Source organism: Enhydra lutris, unplaced genomic scaffold (assembly GCF_002288905.1).
Source record: "Enhydra lutris kenyoni isolate GAN:26980312 unplaced genomic scaffold, ASM228890v2 scaffoldscaffold11, whole genome shotgun sequence".
Lineage (NCBI taxonomy): Eukaryota > Metazoa > Chordata > Mammalia > Carnivora > Mustelidae > Enhydra > Enhydra lutris.
Genome location: NW_019154095.1, coordinates 24,169,034 through 24,194,241, shown reverse-complemented (window position 1 = coordinate 24,194,241; position 25,208 = coordinate 24,169,034). Strand labels below are relative to the sequence as shown.

The following is a 25,208-nucleotide window of genomic DNA, read 5'->3' as shown; positions in this document are numbered from 1 at the left end:
GAGGAAGATGGTCTTTGAGCCTTGTTGTAAGGCACCTTACCAAGTGCTTCTGACCACTGACACTGCTGCACAACCAGAAGGCATTGAGCCTTGGATTCACATCTTACAGCTAAAGAAGGAACCACCTGATATTTGGCCCCGCAGAGATGCTTCAAATGAAACGGACAAGGAAGAGAAATAGCAGACATCAAAGTAGACAAGATGCCAGATCAAGGCTTCATACTTTTACTCAATAAGCCCCCTCCCCTTTTTCTTTTCTTTATTCTGTCATTGGCCTTGAAAGATAATGCCTTCCTCTATCTCCCAAGGCACTCCTAATGGGGTAATCTTTCAGATTGCTAGATTTGTCATGGTATAAGAGATCCCCTGGTCTTCCCTGTGACCACTTACTCTATTCCCAATAGAGGAAGTCATTGCAAACTACAATTGACTCATCTTAGGAGTATGTACCCAGTTAGACACATTTGCCTACGTAAACCTTAGTACATGGGTACCCTCCCATTCCCATGATTATCCAGATTTGCCCCCACTGACTTCAAGAGATCTCACTAGCCCATCCTTGTGAGGCACTTAGGATGACTTTTTATTTCAGAATGGGAGATTCTCTTCCCATATGCACTAAAAACCTAACTGACCCTTGGCTTAGGAGTAAACACAAAGGAGAATATGATCAGAAACCTCTCCTTAACTCTTGGAGACACTTCAGATCCCATTGCTGAGACACTAACGGCCCAGCAAAGATGCTTACACTCTCTAGCCAGTGTTATTTTTGGTAACATAATTCTCTTTCAGCTGAGCAATAATGTTTGTGTGCTGTAGTTAATAGCACCTACGTTGTCCAGATTAACACTTCTGGGGATGCTGAAACTCAGTTACATAAAATCAAGAAGCAAGCCACTAGGCTTCTAAGGGGGACTCCTTCTACAGAGGTCTTCTCCCTTTGGTTTGGGTTCTGGGGACCATGACTCCAAAGTGCACTCCAAACTTTGGGAATTATTCTGCTTACAGTTATAATAATCTCTCTGGCATGTTGTATTCCCTCAAAAGCTTTAAATGTGTGTTTGCAGCCACTAATGACCAAGCAAATGTCTCCTTAAGACTGGAATGTCAGAAAAGGAACGAAGAGGATGACTGACAAAAAAAAACTGTGAGCCTGAAGCCATGACCTGTGAATATCACAGAGTTTTAGCAAAAATAGGATCCCCAAAAGTTTTGAGAACTACAACATGGTGGCTAAGAGCGGTGCTAGTACCTTAAATCTTTATTCCGTCTCTCAGGCTGAGTTTGATCAAAAAGTGGAAATTGTTAAAAAGAAACAATAGGCTGGGGAGCCTGGGTGGCTCAGTAGATTGAGCCTCTGCCTTCAGCTCAGGTCATGATCCCAGGGTCCTGGGATTGAGCCCTGCATCTGGCTCTCTGCTTGGCGGGGAGCCTGCTTCCCCTCTCTGTCTCTGCCTGCCTCTCTGCCTACTTGTGAGCAATCTCTGTCAAATAAATAAAATCTTAAAAAAAAAAAAAAAAGAAAAGAAAAGAAACAATAGGCTCAAAATGGAGTCACGTAAGTTCCACCAAGACTTAAGATCTAACCTAATTGCAGTTTCAGTCTCTTCCTGGATTGGAATTTTAAACCAATGAATCTAGAATCTCCTGATGGGCACTAGTGATGTCATCTATGATAAGACCTCCTGCCATTCCCCCTGAGGGATGGTGACCTTGCCCCCTCAAAAATCCTTTCTTTTCTTTTGCTAATAACTTCCTATACCACCCCATTTCCGCCTATAAAAAGCTGCCTGCATTTTTGTTCTTTAAGGAGTGGTTGAGAGCATTCATTCAGGACTCAGATTTCTTTGGTTCGAATCTTCCCTTCACCAGTCACTACTGGCTCTGTTAGAGTAGACAGGCTCTGATAGGATAGCTACAGGTCAGCAAAGGGGAAGTCATGACCAGCTATCCAGAAGGTCAGAGGGCTGTCCTGGCAGCACTCCACAAGAAGCCAGATCAAACTAGACAAGCCAAAGATGGCAGATGCTATGAAAGAAAACTCTCTACTAAATGAGGAAGAAGTGCAAAACTCTGCTTCCCTGCTCCAATAACTATTCTGGCCCCAGTTAACAACTGTCGATAAAATCTAGAAAACCAGACCCTGTGGGCACAATACACATGTTTTTTCTCTCTCTCTCTGCTCTCTCTCAAGCAGTCTCATATCTTCAAAGTGTACTTTTTGCTTTAATAAACTTTCCCTTTTGTGTTATTCATCTACCTTGCTATGTTGCATGTCTGTCCTTAAATTCATTCTTGTGACAAGATCAAGAAAATTTGCCAACTCCTTTGAGTCTGTCTGGGTCGATTCCCCAAGTCCTAGGATTTCCCCTGGGCACCTGGTAATAGTTCTGTGACCATGAACAAGTTACTTAATTTTACTGTACTCTGTTTCTTCATCTGGGACATGGAGATAATCATAGTCCCTACCTTGTAGGGTTATGAGAATTAAATTAGTTCGTAAATGTATGAGATTCTAGAAGGATGCTGGCACAGCCTAAGTGCCCACAAATTTTAGGTGCTGTTGGTGCAGCCCCAGTACTCATTGATTTAAGCGTCTCATATCCTACACTTAATGCCTTTCTTACATAGTATTTGCAGCATGGAACTTCTAACTCCCTATTATTTCTATTGAAATGATTTCTTCCCAAGCAGAAACCATGTTTGTCTATATCCCCCAGAGCCTTCTGCCTGGCATAATGCTATGCAGATGAGAGTTACGGGTGACTGAGCAGAAGGGAACAGAATTCAATGAGTGAAACGGAGTTGAAAGTTCTTACTCGTTGGCCCCATGTAGTCTGCCCTGAATTAAGTAGAAGTGTCAGAAGTCATTTTTGAACTAGAAGGGACCTAAAGAATCATCCAGTTGGATCCTTCATTTTATAGAGATCCAATGACTCGCCCAAGGTCACACAGTCAGTTAGAATCAGAGCTGGGAATGGACTCCCTTGGGAACAAAGTCTGGCATGCTTTCCACTGAGCACTGGGAAGGAAACCTGTGTGTTATTTCTAATACATAACCGAATTCTGACCATATGTGTGACTTAGAGGAAGTTGATGGATGATGGTAGGAGATAAGCTGAGCAGATGTGCACCCACCATGTAGAGAAACTCATAGAAATAGCAAATCATTGTTGTCATGTCATTCTGATCGGGTCATCTTTCAGACTTGGCAACCATAGAATTCTGAGGTATAGGGGTTATTTAGGTTAATAATTCGCATTACTGTATTTCCAGCAATTTTAGTCATACTAGGTAGAGCAAACCAGCCCATCAGCACTTCTCTGCATAGCATGAAGAAAAGATTCACCAGCTCTGCTTAGCTCAGTGGTCAAGGCCACATCTCTAGGGAAGAATAGCTCCTGGCAGAGGAGGGGCAGAAGACAATGGAGCCAGCCTCCACCACCCTCCTTAGGAAAACAAGCTGCGGGTTACTAATTTGCTGGCACACAGCCACAGTGAGTGTGTTATGGCCGAGTTATAATAGTGAATGCAGAGCCCGTGGGCCAGGCCCCATTCATACCCTGCACGAGGAATTCACAGCAGAGAGAGATGCACCAAATCTCCAGTCTCGCTAACATTTTCAAGGTGCCCACTCACGCGCATGCCACTTGGATGGTGAATCCGGACAAGCCTGAAGAAACAGACTGCCTTTTTTTTTTTTTTTAATATTTTATTTATTTATTTATTTATTTATTTGACAGACAGAGACACAAGTAGGCAGAGAGGCAGGCAGAGAGAGAGAGGAGGAAGCAGGCTCCCTGCCGAGCAGAGAGCCCGACGTGGGGCTCGATCCCAGGACCCTGGGATCATGACCTGAGCCGAAGGCAGAGGCTTAACCCACTGAGCCACCCTGGCGCCCCCAGACTGCCTTCTTGAGACTAGAGGGGCATCGGGACCTAGATTCAAGCCTGGTTTACTTCAACTAAAAGCTGCACAAACTTGAAAAATCCCTTAACCTCTGAGCTTCTAACCTAATCATTTATAAATTATAGGATCCAGGCTGAATCAGGGGTTCTCCAAGCTGATGGCATAGGCTGATCCCTTGGGGAGGTTTTATTCTCTTCTTCCCTTGTCTCCCAGTCTTATCCTCAAGGCCTCACTCAACAAATTGATCTGCCTCTCTAGCCCTTGCTGACAGCTACCTTCTCTCCTTCCCATCAGTCCCCACATACTCACACTTGACCACAAACGGTCCATAGTTGCTCTGTAATTATGTATGGTGTGTATGTCCTTATCCCACTAGTTCAAAAGCTTCTGTAGCCTGGACCACTTCTGTTTGTTTGTTTTGTTATTTTCACATACTCCTTCCTGACTCAGTGGACCCTCTTTATAAATTAGACTGCCAGTAATTCTATCTGGCATGCACTCTGCTCAACTGAACACCTATTAGTCTCAAGCTGTGACACACTTGCCCTAGTCACACCTCCTGCTTTTATACATATGGTTGTGGTCCCGTCTTCCCCCAGGATGGCCACCAGCTGATCACGTATCTCGTACCATTTCATGAGCCACCTACGTAAATAAATGTATAAGGGCATATTCTTTCATATGATTTTTAGTTGATATACAGGGTCCCACATCTTGCTTTGTCCCATCTACTATGTCAAGTTCATAAAGAAAAGCAAGGTTCTAACAGCGAAGTGTGAGGTTGCACCGCCAGACATTCCCTCTGAGGCAAGTGAGGCATCGTGGAATGTGGCTACTAAGAGGTAGGGTGGGGTCAGAATTAAGGCATAACACCGTAGGATGTGATCTGAAAGGCAGAATCCAGGGCAAAGTCAAGATTAAGCCCAAAGAGGGGCACCTGGGTGGCTCAGTGGGTTAAGCCTCTGCCTTCGGCTCAGGTCATGATCTCAGGGGCCTGGCATCGAGCCCCACATTGGGCTCTGGGCTCAGCGGGCAGCCTGCTTCCCCTTCTCTCTCTGCCTGCTGCTCTGCCTACTTCTGATCTCTCTCTGTCAAATAAATAAGATCTTTAAAAAAAAAAAAAAAGATTAAGCCCAAAGACCATCTGAACAAAGGTTCTAAGCAGTAAAACACCAGAAAGGGGAGGGGAGAGGATCCTAAGGCCCCAAGCTGAGGGAACAGTCTGGGAATGTAGGAGGGTAAGAGGTGACAGCAGAGGATCTGGGCGGATTCCTGAGGGTAGGACTTTGCACCTGTCCACCTGTGGACAGCGGCCACGCTAGAGGATGTTGCTCTTAGGGGAGCCGAGCCCAGAACCTGGAGGCAAAAATCTAACATCTCAGCTCAGCTGGTGTTTATAATGTGTCATTCTATACAGTTATATACCAGCAAACATAAAATTGTCCACTTCATGGTTTATCCTTTATTCCCCTTTTCTTGCTTCCTATTCTGACATACCTTTCATAATGGTTTTATTTACATTTTGCATAGTTAAATACTTGATGGAAGATGATCATGATACATTAACATCCATTTTCAGTTTCTGCTCATTACATCCCAGATCTCACACGTACCTACATTTTTGGGTAAGTGGTGGGAATACAGGCTTTTTAAAGCAGGGTTTCATTTGTAAAATACAGGCAATCCCTGAATGATATCCTATAAACAATGTACCATTTTGCAACAGTCTCCCAAATGATCATCAAAAGTACCAGGTGGTGGGTATTAGAGAGGGCACGGATTGCATGGAGCACTGGGTGTGGTGCAAAAACAATGAATACTGTTACGCTGAAAAGAAAAGAAAAAAAAAAACAGTGTCTTTAATAAACGTTGCATTTAAAGGTATTAAAAAATAAAAAAATAAAAAATAAAAATAGTAGTGCTGTGATATTCCTATAGTGTCTTTGGTTTGATGCATTAACTCGACTTTACTGTAATCTTACTATCTTTTAATGTTGTGCAACACCTCTGGGATTATCAAACCCAGCCTTATCAGAAGGCTCAAGAAATTAAATGTGTTGGTTAACATTCTTTTTAAATAAGAGCAGGAAATATTTTCCCCAAAACTGTAATTCACTTCAACCCATTTCTCTACCTTAATGCCTAGCAGACTGGGGATAGCTGGATCTTCAGTTATTCAGGACTGTGAGCCTGATGTCAGTAAGCACTCCACAGCACTACAGACATCTAGAGTTGATACAAGATTGAGATAAATGTCTACAACAATTTTTAAAGACAAAATTCCTGAAAAATTGGCTGTTTTTCTTCTGCATTCTTCTACCGTCTTCTGAATAAAAATAGCTCCTTGTAATTGAGATGGCTTACTGTATATGCCAAGCTTCACTTGCATGACCTCATTCCATCCTGACAACAGCACAATGCGGCTCGTTCTATTATTGCCCTCCCCACCCATGTTCTGAACAGAACAGAGCTGTGTTTTTCTGCAACCTGAACACTGTCAGAACATCTAGTACACCCTGAAAGTCTTGTATCCTGCCACCCCCACCAATCCATCTCTGGGGGAAATGTTGGGAGGCCTGGCACTGGCGCCATTGAGTCTGAGAAGAGAGAGCCGTACCTTTAAAGCTGGATAAGCTTTTTTTTTTTCCCCCTTTTTAAGTAGGCTCCATGCCTAGCAGGGAGCCCAAGGTGAGGCTTGAAATCACAACCCTGAGATCAAGACCTGAGCTGAGATCAAGAGTTGGATCCCTAACCAACTGAGCTACCCAGGTGCCCCAACTATTTACTTTTTATTCAGGTATTTTCTGGAGTAGAAATCCATTTGAAGGTCAGTGTCAGAGTTTGGCTGCAACATATGCTTCTACTTCCCACTGCAAATTGGACCCAAACAGCACATCCAGATAAACCCAAAAACCAAGGGAGAGCCCCAAGTTTTCATGAAACCTCATCATGTGTTCTGCTCAGAAAATAAAGCAAAATGCACTTTGAAGGAAAGTGAGTTTTTGTTTTGTTTTTAGAAGATTTTATTTATTTGACAGAGAGAGAGAGACTACAAGTAGAGTCAGAGCAGAGAGAGAGGGAAGCAGGCACCCTGCTGAGCAGAGAGCCCGATGTGGGGCTCGATCCCAGGACCCTGAGATCATGACCTGAGCTGAAGGCAGAGGCTTTAACCCACTGAGCCACCCAGGTGCCCCAGAAAGTGAGTTTTGAATTAAAAAGAAACCTGCACAACCATACTGCCTCTGAATTGTACACTTAAAAATGGTCAATGTGATTATAATGGTCAATTTGGTATTATGTTTGTTTGACTGACATAAAATAAAGCAAAGCAAAAAAAAGACATCTTGCTCAGTACAACATTAGAATATTACAATATTTACCAAAATCTATGCAGATTCCTTCTGGACAGTGGGATTCTGCTGTTTATAAACACTGCTTAACATCTGTCTCTTTTCTATTTAAAATGTCCTCCAGACCACACTCCTTTGCAATGTTGGAAAGGATTAGATTGGCCTGGAGCCAGCTGTCTGCTGCTTGGGCTGCTCTGCCTTCGTGTTGTCTGTGGGTGGGGTGAGCTGTTGCCCACTGTGCGAGTGAGAAGCCAGATGCTCCCCCTTCTTTCTGGAAGGCTATTTATTGTTTTAGAGGAACCAGCCATCAAAGAGATCTCCTGTGCCCCACCCACTCCTCCCAGCTTAAAGTTCTGGACTGGAAAATGCTAACATCCGACCAGACACACAGAAACATCCTGAAAGACAATGCCTGGGCCCTGATTTTCTAGGGAGGGGAGCTGGTGTTTCTTTATGACCACATCAGCCCAGCTTGTTTTTAAGGCTCTGACAATGCTAACAAGCTAGTTTAAATCTACAGTGCCTGCCTGCTCTTACCCAACACTGACTTACATTCAAGCCATCATCTGGGCCGCCTCTCTTAAATTTCTTATTTTCTTCCTTGGCTCAGCATTGTACCAAGATTCCCCTGCTCTGAACTCTGAAAGTCTTTTTTTTTTTTTTTTTTTAAGATTTTATTTATTTACTTGAGAGAGACAGAGTGAGAGAGAGCATGAGAGCAGAGAAGTCAGAAGGAGAAGCAGACTCCCCATGGAGTTGGGAGCCAGATGCGGGACTCGATCCCAGGACTCCAGGATCATGACCTGAGCGGAAGCAGTCGCTTAACCAACTGAGCCACCCAGGCACCCCTGAACTTTGAAAGTCTTATGACAGGAATAAAATGTTTCCAGAAAAGATGGAAATGAATTGTGCTGATTGCCTAGTAGAGATTAATCAGATGGTCCAGAAAATTCTTATATTAGTGTTTTTTTTTATAGTATCAACAGAGAAAAGCAATTTTTTTTTAATTTGCAAAGAAAACTTAGGTCCAGAATATATCCCTAGTTTGTGGAAAATGGTTGTGAGGTACATGGAGGGACAGAGGGTACGCCTGACACTGGGAAGTGATGTTGTCTTTCTCCTAAAGGCAGTGGGGAGTAATAACCCTCACAATGGGGTGTATATCTCTCTGTACTTTCTATCTGTGTCTATTTATGAAGGCTTTAAGTCAACAACTCCTAATGCCCTTACATTTCACTCTAAATTCCTCAGCATAACTGATAAGGCCCTGTAAAGACGAACTCCGGCTTACCTTCCAGCATCATCTCCCCATGGCCACCCCCTTTCTGCCAAGCTACCCCATCTTCCTCCAACACCTTCAGTGTTCCAGGTACTATACTCTCTCAGCTCTAGACAATTCTTTATGCTGTTCTCTCCTTCTGGAATTTTCTTATATTCTTCTCCCATCTCCTTTACCTGGTTAATTCTCACCCTTCATGTATTAGCTTGAGTTTTCTCCTCTCTGACCCTGTGCTTCTGCTAACAAGGCTTTCCTACAACTATATATTAAAATTATTTATTTAATAGTGCCTTGCCCTGCAGTTAAAAGCTCTACAGGTACAGATGTTGTGTCTATCTTGCTCACCACCGTATCTCCAGCATCTACCTAGCATAGGACTGTGAACATCATAAATGCTAAATAATAATAGTAATAATAGTTGGAAAAGAAGAACAGAAAAATTAAGGGAGAGTGGCAGTGGGAAGACAGACAGTGAAAAAGCAGGAGAGCAGGAAGGGGGCAGGCAGAGGAGTCAGGAAACAGAGCAGTCAATAAATGGTCCCAAATACAGTCAGAAAAATATCCTTGCTCTTTCCAGTCTCAAAAGAGAGTAGAGATCTATGTGATCTGGGACGGACTGAATCTTGAATTAAAATCTGCGTCAATTTTAGCACCTAGAAATACAGAATCTTCACATTGCTGTAGCTTCTGAAGCATCACCTAAGCTGTTCAAGGGCCTGGTGCTCTGGGAAGACTCAGTGGGACTCAGCACTACCAGTGAATTTACCCTGGTGTGTGCACATGAGCTTGCAAATGTCCACCTCCTTTTTTTATTTGCTAGGAAACTGAATTCTAGACTGTGTAAAATATAACTTGAAACTGTGACTACTGAGTAGCCTAAAAGGATGGGAGAACCATCAGGACAAAAGCGCCATCGTTTTTTCCAACTGGTCTTCCTTGTTTCTTTCACTGGTGAAAGGAAGAGAAGTCTAACACAGCTGAAACCTGCCATCTAGTGGGCCTTCTAATGACATGAGTTCGCCACTGTGAAGGGAGCTGGCATCACAGGACAGAAGGCCTGAAGAAGCCCGCAAGCTCGCATCATCTCAGGTCTTCCCTGGGGGTAGTCGATATCCACCTTTGAGAAGGAGGGATCATTTATGGCCTTCTGACAGAGCTCCTCTTTCTAAGTAGCCCAATATAATGTTTTCACATTCTGATGTCCAAAAGGTTAACAGAAATCAATGTGAAATTTCGATCACTTTAAATTCAAAGCTATCCTAGCAAGAAATCAGTGCCCCCTTTGGAAAAGCATATACATCTTAATTCTGTTTTGAGTCTTAAATTTAGAAATCAGATTTATAAGTCGAGGGCCCAACTTCTTTTTTAGAAGTTATTTAAGAAGAAGAACTGTCTTCTTAAAAAAGAAGTAGTAGTAGTAGTAGTAGCAGTAGTAGTTAGAAGTAGTAGTAGTAGTAAGAAGTAGTAGTAGTAGTAGTAGTAGTCGTTGTTGTTGTTGTCAACAACAAATCTATCTTCCCTGAAGCAACTACCTACATGAGGCCAAGAGTGGTCTTTGGTCTAAAGGGCTTTGGTCTAAATGTGTCCCATATGGCATAACTCAGAACACTTGCACAGAATAGCAGCTCCATGTCGGGAACCAAGAGGCCAGGTTCACACTGCTGCTCACCCACTGTCACTCAGAACCAGCCATCTACCTTCCATGAGTCTCTGTTTCCTCATTTGTTAAAAAGAGACACTTAAGCTTAACAACTACTAAGTTCCCTTTGATCTCTCAAGTTCCATGAGCTTGTTCCAGAGTTAACAGGTCTCCTGACCCCAGCGGCCTGATTTTCGACCCACTCTGTGCTCAGTGACCAGCACCACACTTGCACCGAGATACCGACGGAGGGCCCAAGTGTGCTGGTGAATAAGCAGATGTCACCTCTGCCAAGCCAACTGCTGAGTGAGGGACACAAACACAAAACAGGGATTGTGCCATAGGTGATGAGGGCTTCAGGGAGAGTATGTAACTGGGCCTAGAAGAGGGTGGGGTCTGGATGGAACAGGCCTGGATCTGAAGATCTGTGAGCAGGTTTTTCCATATGTGCCTTACAAGCAAGAAGACGCAAATGGGCAAAGGCCCACACGAGAAGGAGACTGGCACATCTGGGCATCAGAGTCCACAGAGCCTGGACTGTGAACAAGAGAGTGAAGTAAAATGAAAGAGGAGGGAAAGGCAGAGGCTATATTATGCATGGCCTTGTGGGCCATACCAGGAGTTGTAATTTAATTCTAAGAGCAACAGAATTGCTCTATTGAAGGGCTTGAAGCAAAAAAGTGACAGGAGCAGATGTGCTTTTGTGAAGATCTGACTGTTATGTTAAAGACTGAGGTCAGGTTCAAAATTGGATGCAGAAAAGCTAGTTACAAGATTATGCTGTAGTCCATGTAAGAGATAAGGGTCATTGCTGCCATGATGGAAAGAAGAAGGAAGATGCAAGAAATCATTAAACAGCGTTATTAGGGTATCTGGTAGTAGTTGATTGGACATGGAAGAAAAAGGGAAGCATCGAAGATGATTCCAGGCTTTTGATGAAGGGCAACTGGGTAGAATTAGTGCCATTCACTGAACTGAAGGACACAGGAGAATGACCAGGTATGGAGAAGACTTATGTGCTCCATTTCAGATGGTTCTTTTCAGAGAAAGGCTCAGGCAGTTAGCAGGATGCTGGACAGTCAAATTGGGAGCTCAACAGAACGATTGGAGATCAATGGAGAGCAAGTGGTAGCATGGAATGAGAAGAGAAAAAGACACAGAACCAACATTTAATGTTTGGGAGAGTGGACAATGCAGAGCTGGTGAAGCAAACTTCAAGGAGGGGCCAATGAGGCAGGAAGAAAACTGGCAGAAAATAATGCTGTGGAAGCCAAAAGCAGAGTGTTCCTTTCTGTTGAATGGACCTGGTGGGGCAAGTCACATGGGGACTGAAAAGAAAGCCCTGCGTTTAATGACCTTGACCTTGGTGATTAAATGCATGTAGAGTAGTGGGGCAGGAGTCAGGTTGTCTAGGTGGAGGATGATAGGAGATGGACAGTGGAGGGTGACAGTGAGGGTGGAGACACTTCTGAGGGGCCCGGTTCTGAAGGTGAGAGGGGACAGTGGCTGGAGGGCATATGGGGGCTAAGGCCAGATTTCTTAATATGGATAAGGCTTATGGAAGGGATCCCGTTGAGAAGGGGAGGTTGAAGATGCCCAACAGGGAGACAGTAACTTATATTTCAAGTCTCCTGAGAATGCATCCAAGGGTGATATCCAGGACACAGACAGAGATTGGCCTTAGTCAGGAGGAACAACCCTTCTTCTACTATAACCGTCAGAGTAGGGAAGGAAGGGATGTGGTAAGATGGAGTCAAGGCAATTCGAGGGCTCCAACTGATCAGTAAATTAGGTGAGAATTTCATTAGCTCAAAGGAGAGAGATGGAAAAGATCAGAGGTTTAGGAAGAGAGAAAAAGTGAGCTCTCTAGAGAAATCTATCCAGCAGTGCCCGACACAAGTGAAGTGACCACAGTCTAATGGCACCAGCCCGGCCAGCTGCATGCTTTCCTCCACCAGGGTTCAGTACGCAAGTGTGGGCAAGAAGTGGGCGAACAGGTTCATGGGGTTGTAAATTTCCAAAAGGAAAAACAAAGGATAACATAACTTACTTAGGATGGATTCAAGAGGTTAGTAGAAACAACAGACCCTGGAGTCTGATGAGCATAGAAGGGGACAAGATGGATAAAGCGGGAAAAGCTCCTGGGGGTGGGGGTGGAAGGGTCAGCTGACGAAATGGCTCCATAAGGTGAAGCAGGACAGGCTCTGAGAGAGTGGGGATGGATACTAGGTGGCACAGCACTGTAGATATAAAACATAGTCACATTTTTGTTGTCACTCCTCAACCCATATGTGCAGCGCACCCATCGTGCTAAGTATATTTATCTTTGAATGTTGAATGAACAAATGCATGCCCAGGAACATGGCTTCTGAAATGACCACCAAATTCCTGGGGAAACCAAAAAACTGTTCCCTGAGTTTTGGTGTGTGTTGGCCACTCTTCACAGTGCTAGGAATAGGATAATGAACCAAACAAACATGGATATTGCCCAGCAGTGGCTTACATTTTCATGGGGGGAAGATGGGGATAGGCCCCAGATTACAAAGAATTGATTAGTTCAATGAAAAAGGAAAGAGGTGTACCGTATTTTCTGGATATTCTAAATTATAAATTACATTGGCTGTGCAACATTCTCTGATTTGAGTCTTGATCAGAATTAACTGCCCCAAAAGATCCCTTGATGATCATGCTTGAGAAATACACACTGCTTGGTAATAATTAGTTGCAGTTTATTGAACATTTGCCATAGGCCAGGTAGCACTTACATTAGGTAATATCATCTCCATATTCCAGATGAGGAAAGTGGGTTCTAGGCAAATTGCAGCTCAAAGAGCACCTTGTTGCCTAGTGGTAAAGGCAGGATTAAGCCTAGCTATGCCTCTGCTTGACCTCTCTGTTCCACAACCCATTCCCCTCTTCTGGTCAGAAGACTAATGGACAAATGTGGTAGCATTGTGAACTTTGTTTCAGAAAGCTACCAAACCTGCTTAAAATGACCAGGCTTTGTTGGAAGCACACCTGGGGGGCTTCCAAACCCAAAGCTGTCAGAACACTGGTAAGAACTCATTCCATAGGAAAAGAAAACACAAGATGAATACTTCTCTTCTCTCCAAAGGTACCACGTTCTGGGAAAGATGTCAAGAGTCAATTTGTTGAATCTCTGGTGTCAAATAACTTGTGATTTGGTTGTTGTTGTTTGAAATAGTTATGACTAGATGTTTTTCACATTTTTCACATTTTTTGGTAAAGTCTTGGAAGCCCACATCTGTCTTTACTTTCTTATAAAACCCTGACTGGGCTTTGAATGAATACAATTTAATGTCACAAAGTCAAAATTGGGTTTTTTAGCTCTTAGTTCTTTTCGATTCAGATTCATGTTCACTTTACTTTGAGTCCTTAAGATATTTTCAAAAGTATTCTGGCTAATACAACTTTGAAAATATTTCTGGAAAATACTATATCTTCAAGGGCCAAATCATCTAGGTTTAAAATACTGTAAGTCGGGGCACCTGGGTGGCTCAGTGGGTTAAAGCCTTTGCCTTCGGCTCAGGTCATGATCCCAGGGTCCTAGAATTGAGCCCCGCATCGGGCTCTCTGTTCCGAGGGGAGCCTGCTTCTTCCTCTCTCTCTGCCGGCCTTCCTGCCTACTTGTGATCTGTCTGTCAAATAAATAAATAAATAAATAAAATCTTTTAAAAATATACTGTAAGTCAAAGATTAACTGTTCAGAATGATTTTAAAAAGCTCAATTCTGAGGGTTTTTTTTTTTTTAAGTATGTAAATCTCACTTTGGGAACTAAATCATTTGAAAGGTAGTAAATGGTAGTAAATCTTTCCAGATTCCTCAGCAGGGGATGCACACACATACTTTAATACACTCACACACACCACTCTCCGTTCTCCATTCCATATTTACCAATATCCCTCAAGGAAAATTCTACAAGATTACATCTCCTGACACCAGAAGAGTATCCTCAGAATAAAATGGGAAAGAGTCTTAATACAAGAAGGTAGTGAGATGGAGAGATATTACTTGTATATATTTTAACTTATTTATTCTCTAAGGTATATGTGTGTCAGAAGCGGGAGAAGATTGTCTAGTCACTCGATAGGTAAAGCTAAATGCCAAGGACTCAGTTAAGCCCCATGAAAAACACAGATTAAAAAAAAGGAGTCCTAAGTATAAAGAGTGATCAAAAGAGGATGCATCCCAGGCCTTGGGAAAGCAAACACTGGGAGGTGGGACAGCCTTCCCTGAAAAAGCCACAGGCAGGCTGAAGTTGGCCAGATTGACGAGGGGGCCTGGAGGGAGCACATTTGATGATCTTACAGGAACCCAGGCTAGTGAAAGCAGAGATACTAATCTAGAGATTAGAGGTGACTCTACAGAGCTTCTGAGTTCAGGGAGGGTCTCATCAATCAGGTGAAGATGTTGGACTTTATCCCCAGTGGAGCCCTACTCTTTAAGTAGGGAAAGGTCATGTTCAAATCTTAAGACCTCAGCCCAGTGGCTGTGAGAAGAAGTCCAGGAGGACATCTGGGTGTGGTTACTGCATTTCAGGATTGGGGATGAGGGACAACATTGGATGGGACTGTGATTGGAACGGGTTCACGGATTGAGAGGATGTGGGTCATGAGGGGAGTTGAGGGGGAAGGCAAGGATGCTCCCCAGTTTAGTGTCCCAGCTTCCATGTTCCAGTGGCCTGGAGGGACGGGAAGATGTTTCGGGGTGGAGTTTGTATGGAAAATGAACCTGTCAGGAACACCCAAAATTTTTGATCCTAAGATCCTCATTCTTTCTCCATTCAAGTCATCCCAGACAATATCTTGCATAGATTTCTTTTCCTGAATCATATGAAGAAAAAGCTGGAAAGATTCTTAGAAGTCATGCAGTCAGAGCCCCTTCATTCTGTGCATGAGAAAAAGGAACCCCGGGGATTTCTGGGGAACCCCCACAAAGATGCACTGGAACCTCAGCCCTTAAGGTCCTGGGATCCTACCAGAACCCACTGAAGTGTGCTCCGTGTTTGTGCTTTTTAACACTTTTCCTAAGCATCATCTTTGCCACTTCTCTTGTGCCAGAAACCCGGGCTCCGGAAGATACTCATTCAAATGCAACCCTCTCACCAACTGAGGCTCTGAACGTGAACCTCACATACTCGGGAAAGTAAACACAAATCAGAAGCAGCTGAGAAGTTCAAAATCAGTTTAAGTTGCCTTCTCCTCAATGTGCTTATAGGCATCTCCAGTTAGATCATTTCGGTTTTCATTATGATTACATAAAAAATAACAGAAAGCAGTGATTGGGCTCATTGTTTTTTGATATGAATTCTTCAATATCTATGCATCGTGGTTTCAATTATTTGTCTTTTGGCTTCCAATAAAATTTCACCATTTTAACCCACGTGGATAGTATTTGCAATAATTTTTTAAAAAAAGGGACAAAGAAGTAAAATCTATGGTTTTTACTCATTGAGCTTTCATTTTTATATAAGCTATGAGGGTGAAATGGTAGATGGCAGAAACAACACCATATTTAACACTAAACCCTTGACCAACGTAAGTTAAAATAAACAAACAAATGCTCACCTAAGGCGAGAGTCCTTAAAGGTTTCAAGATAGGCGGGATAACTCCATTCAATCTTGTTCCCTTTACATCGAAGCTCTAGAGTTTGGCCTGCCGTCAGGCTCAGGGTTGCTGCAGGCTTCTGGAAGCGGCCTTTATCCATCATATGTATCATTATAGACTGAGTCTTTGGTGGGGCATCAGCTGCATCCCTGTCCTTTATTTTAGGAATTTTGGGTTTCACCTTCTTGTTGGTAGGCTTGATTCGATTCTCTCCAGGCTCCTTTGGACGCTTGTTCTTGGGAAGTGGTTGGCCAGTAACTAGGACAAAAGTGAGGAGAGAACAATGCAACTCAAGTAGTAATGAACCAGTGGATTCTGCACCTAAAACAGGTAAATTTTGGACACTCTTCTCCTCCATGAAAATTATTTTCAGGAATTATCATTATTTTCTTAGTTCATCCTTCTGTTGGAAAACAATGACTCACTGAGAGGTAAGATATTTCATTTTCAAAGATTTTACTCCAGTTCAGCAATTTAGCTCATTGCACATTATGAGCTAAAATTTGCACTTGCCAAATAACAAGACTATTTCTTGTAGTTCACCCTGTCTCGCAGTCCCTAAGGGGTCACGGAGAATGGCAGCATCAGAGTTGCTCAAAGCTGTTGCCCGTCCTTGTGGCCTCAGAGACATCACTGTTCATTCTGAATTTACTGTTTAAATGCAAGAGAATGTCATCTCCAGGGAGTACAGACAAGAACTGCACCATAAACCCTCTCAGAGGAGTTCAAGCCACTATGAACTTTCTCCCAAAGGAGTGCGCTCAGCGGAGTCTGGGTGTATCTGGATGGACAATGTCCATATGGACGTTGCCCATATAGCATGCAAAGCTTAAGAAGGAGTAAGTCCCAAATATTCCCTCATTTTTTATTTTTTAAATAGTTGTTTTAGAGAGAGAGCATGCAGGGCAAGGAGCAGAGGGAGAGAGAGAGAATCGCAGACTCCCCACTGAACAAGGAACCCGACAGGGGGCTCATCCCATGACCTGAGCCAAAACCCAGCTGGCCACTTAACCAACTAAGCCACCCAGGCGCCCCAAATCTGTGCTCATTTAAAACTTCCAAAGAAGTTATTAAAAGCTCAACAGTAACTATAGTAATGGTTTAGAACTTGGCCAACAAAATATTGGGGGGGTAGATTATTTGATCACCAACATTGTTGATAATTGCTGACAAAGGGTGATAATAAAAAGACGATCTAATTAGAGTCTATTTTATCACTGTTTTTCCTTTCTCTATAGATGTCCACCCCTGATTGCCTACATCCAGGGATGATGGCTCCCACTTGCCTTCCCTTGCTATGCCTCTGGGCTCCAGAATGTCCCACATGCTTGCACAGCCTTGGACTTGTGATGAGAAGAAGGATGAGAAGAAGATCATGCAGTTTCAGTCTCCCCTCTGTCTGCACGAACTCAAGGGCAACCTCACTATATACCCACAAAATTACTAAATGTCCCAACTTACGGGGCCCTGAGAGGTCATTTAGGTAAAATTCTTACATTGTACATTTAAAAAAGGAGACGCTGTTGTACTCAGCTGGTTGGTGGCAGAATGTGAGAGTAGAATTCAAGTCTTCTGACTCTTACTGCAATGTAAAGTATGTACCTTACTATGTAGGTAAGTATCTTGTATGTATTTTAAATGGATAGCAACACAAATCTTCACCAAGATTGTACAAATACAGGGCATTTGTAGAAAATGAGAAAGAGTGATAAAGCTGGAGAAAATTTTTTCCTTTTTGATGTATTTATTTAACTAATACTATGTTGGTGTACTTAAGACTCGGGGTGGTCAAAAGTATAAACGGGGATCAAGAAATAGAAAAAGGTAAGTGTTGCAAGCTCTTATATGGTGGGCCAGGCAGGTGACCACAGAAGATAAGCCAAGTGGGCCTGGTGAGGCCATGGCCTCCCTAAGGGACAGCTGCTCCTGCTTCAGCAGAGACAACTCCCTGCCTGCAGAGAGTACATGCCCACACTTGCCAGATCTGAGACCTCAAAGGATGGCAGAAATGCAGATTTCCTGATTTATAAGTGCCAGAAACTCAATTTTTAGAAACTTCCTGTTTGAACCCCTGAGGTTAGAAGTCTGGTAGTAATTGTCCTTGAAGGGGTGAGATGACCAGGAGGGGACATGAGGGGAATTTCCAGGAACATTCTCTCTTGATCTGGGCTAATTACAGGCGTGTGAACAGTTTGTGAGTGTTTCATGAAGCCAAACTTTAAGGCTCTAAAAATTTAGCTGCTCTGGACTCAACTGCTTAATGGTAAGCTTGGCTTCCTTTGCATGTTGCCCTGTGCCCTTTGAAACAGGAGCCATTCAGATTCCACTTTTAGTTCAGCTGAGCCCAGACTCTGGAACCAACCCCACTCGGATCCCAGTATCCATCAACATCAGCTCCTCAGCCTGCTGCCTTCTTTGGGCTTATATGTCTTGCTACCTGAGCCCTGCTCTTTTCCATGGCTTCGGGGCCTGTTGAGACCCTTCCTTCTTTCCCTAGGCCTGAGTCTCTTATTATTTCCCATCCTTCCTCTACTCTAGTGCTCTGGGTCATGGGCTCTGCTGAGCTTCTTCAGTCCTTCCAGAGAGCACAGTTGTGTCCTTGAGCCCCAGACTCCAAGGTGAGTCCCCAGTGCCTGCTGCTGAACCTGCTGTTCGCCGAGACCTCCCCTGATCCTGCACATTTGCCTTATTTACCCCCAAAGTTCGAATGACAGAGGAGGGTGGGTAGTGGCACACATGCACATATTTCCCCAACCTTCTAGAAGGAGAAGACCTGTAACCACTGGGAACATGTCAAATCAACATGAGTGCGCTCATCCAGCAACGTCAGTTTTGGACTTAAGTCTCAGTTTTGCAACAGAGTAAAAATCACTGTACTTTACTTAGGGTAGCAAATTCAATTGTACCATGAGAATGTCCGTCATCCGTGCCTTGCAGGCATTTTGATCACACTATGCCTGTGGAATTCATGGACTTCTGGGTTAAAGTCGAATTTGATGTGTTTTCTTTATCATGGAACAGGAATCCAGGGTATCAGAAATGACCACAACTGGCTGTAAATCCTATGGAATTTAGACAAACAGTGCAACTCACCTGACTTCTAACCTCTCAGATCCTGTGGGACTCTGTTTCTCAGGAAACTAATAAGGGGATATTATGCATCCAAATGTGATATTATCCCTGCAAAGTAATTTGACTTGTTCAACAAGTAGACATAGCAACTCATCTGACTGTATAGTCGGTCCATCTGCCTGACGATGGAATTGGTCCACGGTCTGACAACAATGACTCTAAGTTCCAAGAGCAGCTACCTGACCCCATAAGGCATACAGACGGACCCGGGATTGAGTGATTCCCAAATTCCATGTCTAACTTCTTAAAGAACATGACTTTTCTACCTATGTAAATTATTTTCCAAAGATCTGAAAAATTTATGTTATAGATAAATAAAAGCAAAAGCCCATTACCATTGTGTTTTTGAGATGATAGCATAGTAGTATATTTTATAGAGAAATAAGTGATAAAATTCACACATCATTAAATATCATTATTGACTTCAGATCCTGATGGCCACTTACTAGCTATGTTATCTACCCTCTCTCTGTTCGTTCATCTGTAAATTGAGAATTATATGTTAACAATGACTATCTTATCAATAGTTGTGGAAGATTACATGAGTTAATACATTTAACACACTGAGAATATTGTCTGACCCATAATAAGTAAGCGCTAGGTAAGTGCTACTTGCTATTTTGTGGTTGTCTTGTGATAACGTCTCACGGTGATCTCCATGATAAATTTGTAATGGAAGCAATGAAGCTAATATTCTTCCTAATTTACAGGTGAAATAACTGAGCACAGATGCCAAGTAGCTCACTGCAGGATACTAAGAAGTTAGCTAAGAAACCGATCCTTGGATGTCGGGTCTAGAGTCTTCTCTAGTTCATGCTGTTGTCTCTTGATTCACTTAAAGATTAGCATATTGTAACAGTTTCTTTTCTTTTTTTTCTTCTTCTTCTCCCCGCCTCCCTCCCCCGACCAAAATCTCATGCATAACACCCTGTCTAAATGGTTTCTTTGTGTGATACGCCCCAGGCTTTGACAAGAAGTTCCAAATCAAACAGAACATGATGCCAGGGAGGCGAGTACAACCTTCCTGGAAGGGCTGGGTATGCTTTTCTAAGGCATACATTAGAATCCCTAAGTGAAGAGACACTGGTCAAAAGCCTGTCTCCAAAATAAATGAATAAATGTTATAAAATAAGAAGTAAATAAGACAAAGGACTGTAACCCTTTGGCACAAATTGAGGATTGCAATCAAACCCTTAATAAAGGTAATTTAACTATTAACCTAATTCTATAGACTAGAATTATGTTGGAGGAGTTAAAAAAAAAAACAAATTCACTAGCAGAATCATTGACAGCTACTCACAGGAAGACTATATATGAATACTGTCATTAATATAAAGATCTGTAGCTGGTTGCCTTTTTCTTCTCGTGGACAGTTAATGGTAAAAGTCTGACATGATGGTTGCATGAAAATAACCACACTGTAAATTGGTTGAGTAGCTTAGGGCTTCCCTAGTGAGTTATATAAACTGATGAACATGCCCTACCCTAATTTTTTGGTTCCTCATGGAACACCCCACAAGAATACATACACTTTGCCAAGAACAACGTTGAGAAGGTAAGAAAGCAATGACACTTGGGAGAAGAAAATATAAAGATGAGAGGCTTTCCTTTCCTTACTCCCTTTGAGAGACTCACTCCAAAATACCCTCTTACCATTTCTTAAAGTATCATTTTCTTAAAATAGCAATTTCTAAGAATAAACACTTCTACTCCAGGACAAAGATGTTACTTTGACAGCTCCTGCCTAACTCCATCAGGTCGCTGGCCTCTGCCAGGAACAGTGCACCCCCAAAGTGGCCCCCACATGACTAGCCTCACCCAAAAGTATGCCCACAGCAGCTGTATTCCAGCCACAGCAGGAAGGCACATGCAGCCCATACAAGGTAACCCTGGAATGTCTGGTTCTGGTGACCAAGAAGGACTCCACCTCCAGGCCCCACTGGACACCCTTTACATGACACCATATTCTTCAAGACTGGAAGATGTAGCTAATTACCTAAAACATAGAAACAAACACAGAGAGTGAGAGAATGAGGAGACAGAGGAATATATTCCAAACAAAAGAACAAGACAAATCCTTAAATAGGACTAAACAAAATGAAGATATAAGCACTCTATCTGATAAAGAGGTCAAAGTCAAGGTCATAAAGATGCTCACTGGATTCAGGGAAAGAATGGATGAATACAGTGGGAACTTCAACAAAGAGAAAGAAAATATTAAAAAGAACCAATCAGAGTTGAAGAATACAATAACTGACATAAAAAATACCCTAAAGGGAATCAATAGCAGATCAAAAAATGCAGAAAAGTGGATCCATGATCTGGAAGGCAGGGTACTGGGAATAACACACAAGATTTAAAAAAATGATAATAGCTTAAGGAATCTCTAGGACAACATTAAGCATACTAACATTTGCATTATAGAGTTGCCAGGAGACAGAAAAGGACAGAAGATTTATTTGAAAAATAATGGCTGAAAACATTCCTAACCTGGGGAAAGAAACAGACATTCAAGTTCAAGAAGCACAGAAAGCCTGAAACAAGATGAACCCAAAGATGCCCATACTAAGACACATTACAATTGAATATCAAAAATTAAAGATACAGAATCTTGAAAGCAGCAAGAGAAAAGCAACTAGTTGTGTACAAGGGAACACCCAAAACTCAGTTGGTTTTTGAGCTGAAACCTCACAGGCCAGAAGGGAGTGTTATAATATATTCTAAGTGCCAAAAGAAAAAAAACTGTAATCAAGAATACTCTACCCCACAAGGTTATCATTTAAAATGGAAAAAGAGGTCAATTTTCCCAGACAAACAAAAGTTAAAAGGGTTCATCACCACTAAACTGGCCTTATAAGAAATGTTAAAGGGACTTTTTAAGAGGAAAAATAAGTGGAAGAAAATTGTGAAAGAAAAAATCTCACTAGTAAAAGCAAATAGAGTAAAGGGAGTGGACCAACCACCTATGAAGCTCGTGTGAAGGTTAAAAGACAAAAGTAGTAAAATCAACTATATCTACAATAATTATTTAATGGATACACATACCAAAAAAATGTCATATGTCACATATGTAAAACATGGGAAAGGTAAAAATATAGCATAGTGCTTTTAAAATGTGTTCAAACTTAAGCAACAATTAACTTAAAACAGATTGCTATATACATAGGATGTTATATATAAACTTCATGGTAGCCAGAAACAAAAAACCTAGAAAAATTTTACAAAAGAGTGAGAGAGAGAGAGAGAGAGAGAGAGATTTCTAAACATAGCACTAATGAAAGTCATCAAGTCACAAGAAAGCAATAAATGAGAAAAGGAAAAGAGAACTATAAAAGCAACCAGAAAACAATGCACAAAACACCGTAAGAATATATTTGTCAATAATTAATTTAAATGTTGATAAGTGTTCCAATCAAAAGACAGAGGGTAAGTGATTAATTTAAAAAACAAGACCCATCTTTAGGCTGAATATGAGAGACTTAGTTCAGAGATAAAGATGCACACACACCAACCAAAAGTGAAGGGATAAAAACAGATTATCCATACAAATGGAGATTTAAAAAAAAAAAAGACCTGGGGTAAAAATATTTATACCAGACAAAAGAGTTCGTTTGTTTATTTATTTGAGAGAGAGGGAGTGAGTGTGAATCGGGGAGGGAGGATAGAGGGAGAGAGAGATTCCTAAACAGACTCCATGCTCATCACTCTGAGATCATGACCCAAGCTGAAATCAAAAGTCAGATGCTTAGGTGACTGAGTCACCCAGGGGCTCCCAGACAAAAGATACTTCAAAATGAAGATTGTAAAAATAGCAAAGAAGGGTATTATATACTGATAAAAGCATCAATCCAGCTGGAATTTATAAACACTTGTAAATATCCATGCACACAACATGGGAGCACTAAATACAAAAGCAAATTTTAACAGACATAGAGAGAAAATTTCACAGTAATGCAGTAAGAATAGGGGACTAAAACTCCCAGTTATATCAATGATCATCCAGACAGAAACTCAATAAGGCATCAGTGACTTTGAGGAATACATTAGACAGATAGACTTAACAAATATATACAGAACATTACATCCCAAAACAACAGAAAACACATTCTTTACAAGTGCATATAGAAGATTCACCAGGACAGATCACATGTGAGGCCACAAAACAAGTTTCAGTAAATTTAAGGAGACTGAAATCATATCAAACATCTTTTCTGACCCCAAGAAAATGAAACTAGAAATCAATTATGAGCCAAAAACAAACAAAACAAAACAAAACAAAAAACCCTAGAAGAAAACACAAGCATTTGGAGGCCAAACAAAATGTTATTAGCCAACTAATGGGCCACTGAAGAAATCAAAGAAATAAAAAATACCTTGAGACAAATGAAGATGTAAATGGAAACACAATTTTCCAAAATCTATGGGATGCACCAAAACTGTTCTCAGAGGAAGTTTATAGAGATAGAGACCTAACTCAAGAAGCAAGAGAAGTCTCAAATCTAACTTTACACTTAAAGGGCTTGGGTGGGGGGTGGGGAGCCCAAAGTTAGTAGAAGGAAGGAAATAAAGATCTGGGTGAAAAATAAATAAAAGACTAAAAAAATACAGAAGAAGATCAAGGAAATGAAAACTGGTTCTTTGAAAAGATAAAGAAAATTGATAAGCCTTCGGCCAGACACATGAAGAAAAAAACAGGACCCAAATACAGAAAATCAGAATTAAAGAGAAGTTACAACTGACACAACAGATATAAAAAGAATCACAAGAGACTACTATGAGAAATGACACACCAACAAATTGTACAACCTAAAAGAAATGCAAGAATTTCTAGAAATATAAAATCTTCTAAGAATGAAACAAGAAGAAATAGAAAATCTGAGCATACTGATTACTAATCATTAAATTGAATGAGTAACCAAAAAATCCCAAGAACAAAAGTTAAAGCCAGATTGTTTCACTGGTAAATTCTACCAAACATTTAAAAAAGTGTTAATACCTAACCTTCTCAGACTATTCTAAAATACTGAAGAAGGATTGCTTCCAAATTCATTCTATAAGAAACTATTACTCATATACTAAGACCAGAAAAACACTACAAAAAAGGAAAATTACAAGCAAATATTCCTCATGAACATGGATACAAAAATCTGCAACAAAATATTAGCAAACCACAGTCAACAATACATTAAAAGTATTATACACCATAATGCAATAGGATTTATTTATCCCCTTGAATCAAGGATGGGTCAATATCTGCAAATCAATCAACATGATATACCACATTAACAAAATAAAGGATAAAAACCATATGATCGGGGGAGGAGTCAAGATGGCAGAGAAGTAGCAGGCTGAGACGACATCAGGTAGCAGGAGATCAGATAGGTTATCAAACCATTGCAAACATCTACACATCCAACAGGAGATCGAAGAGAAGAGCAGCAATTCTAGAAACAGAAAATCAACCACTTTCTGAAAGGTAGGACCGGCGGAGAAGTGAATCCAAAGCGATGGGAAGATAGACTGCAGGGTGAGGGACTGGCTCCTGGCAAGCGGCGGAGCAATGGAGCACAAAATCAGAACTTTTTTAAAAGTCTGCTCCGCTGAGGGACATAGCTCCAGAGGCTAAACAGGGGTGAAGCCCTCATGGTGACAGCATGATCTCAGGTCCTGCGGGGTCACAGAAGGATCAGGGGTGTCTGAGTGTCACAGAGCTCAAGGGTTTTAGAGCGGGGAAGCCGGCTACAGAGACAGGGCTGAGGAGTGAGCTCACAACTCAGGGTTAACTTATTGTGATCCATAGCACAGGTCACTGCTCTGTGAATGGGGACTCCACAAGACCCAGGGAGACTCCCCTGGAAGAGCTCAGGGATCTGTGGGATTCAGAGACTCCAGGCAGGGCTGTGCGCCAGAGACAAAGATGCTTGGTCACAGGCGGGGTGAGCTCGGAGCACAGCCAGAGGCCAGGGAGACGGGAGTGATTGAGCGCTTTTCTCCACGGGCGCACTGGGAGTGAGGCCCGAGCTCTCGGCTCCTCTGGGCCGGAGACCAGGAGGCCACCATCTTCATTCCCGTCCTCCAGAACTCTACGGAAAGCGTTCAGGGAACAAAAGCTCCCGAAAGCGAACCCAAGCAGATTACTTAGCCTGGCACCTGGTATGGGAGGTGCAATTCCACCTCAGGCAAAGACACTTGAGAATCATTACAACAGGACCTTCCCCCAAGTTCACTTACCAAGGAGAACAGCAGAATTCCAGAGGAGGAGAAAGCAAA

At 42.1% G+C, this 25,208-nt stretch overlaps 1 protein-coding gene across 1 annotated transcript in view; it reads right to left on the bottom strand.

The window, feature by feature from the left end:
- Window positions 1-25,208, bottom strand: part of LOC111144528 (platelet derived growth factor receptor like) — a 90,664-nt gene that overhangs the window by 44,346 nt on the left and 21,110 nt on the right. Inside the window, exon 2 of the mRNA XM_022498848.1 lies at window positions 15,767-16,064. Within this exon, the coding sequence (XP_022354556.1) occupies window positions 15,767-16,064 (298 nt within the window). The remainder of the gene's footprint in view (window positions 1-15,766; window positions 16,065-25,208) is intronic.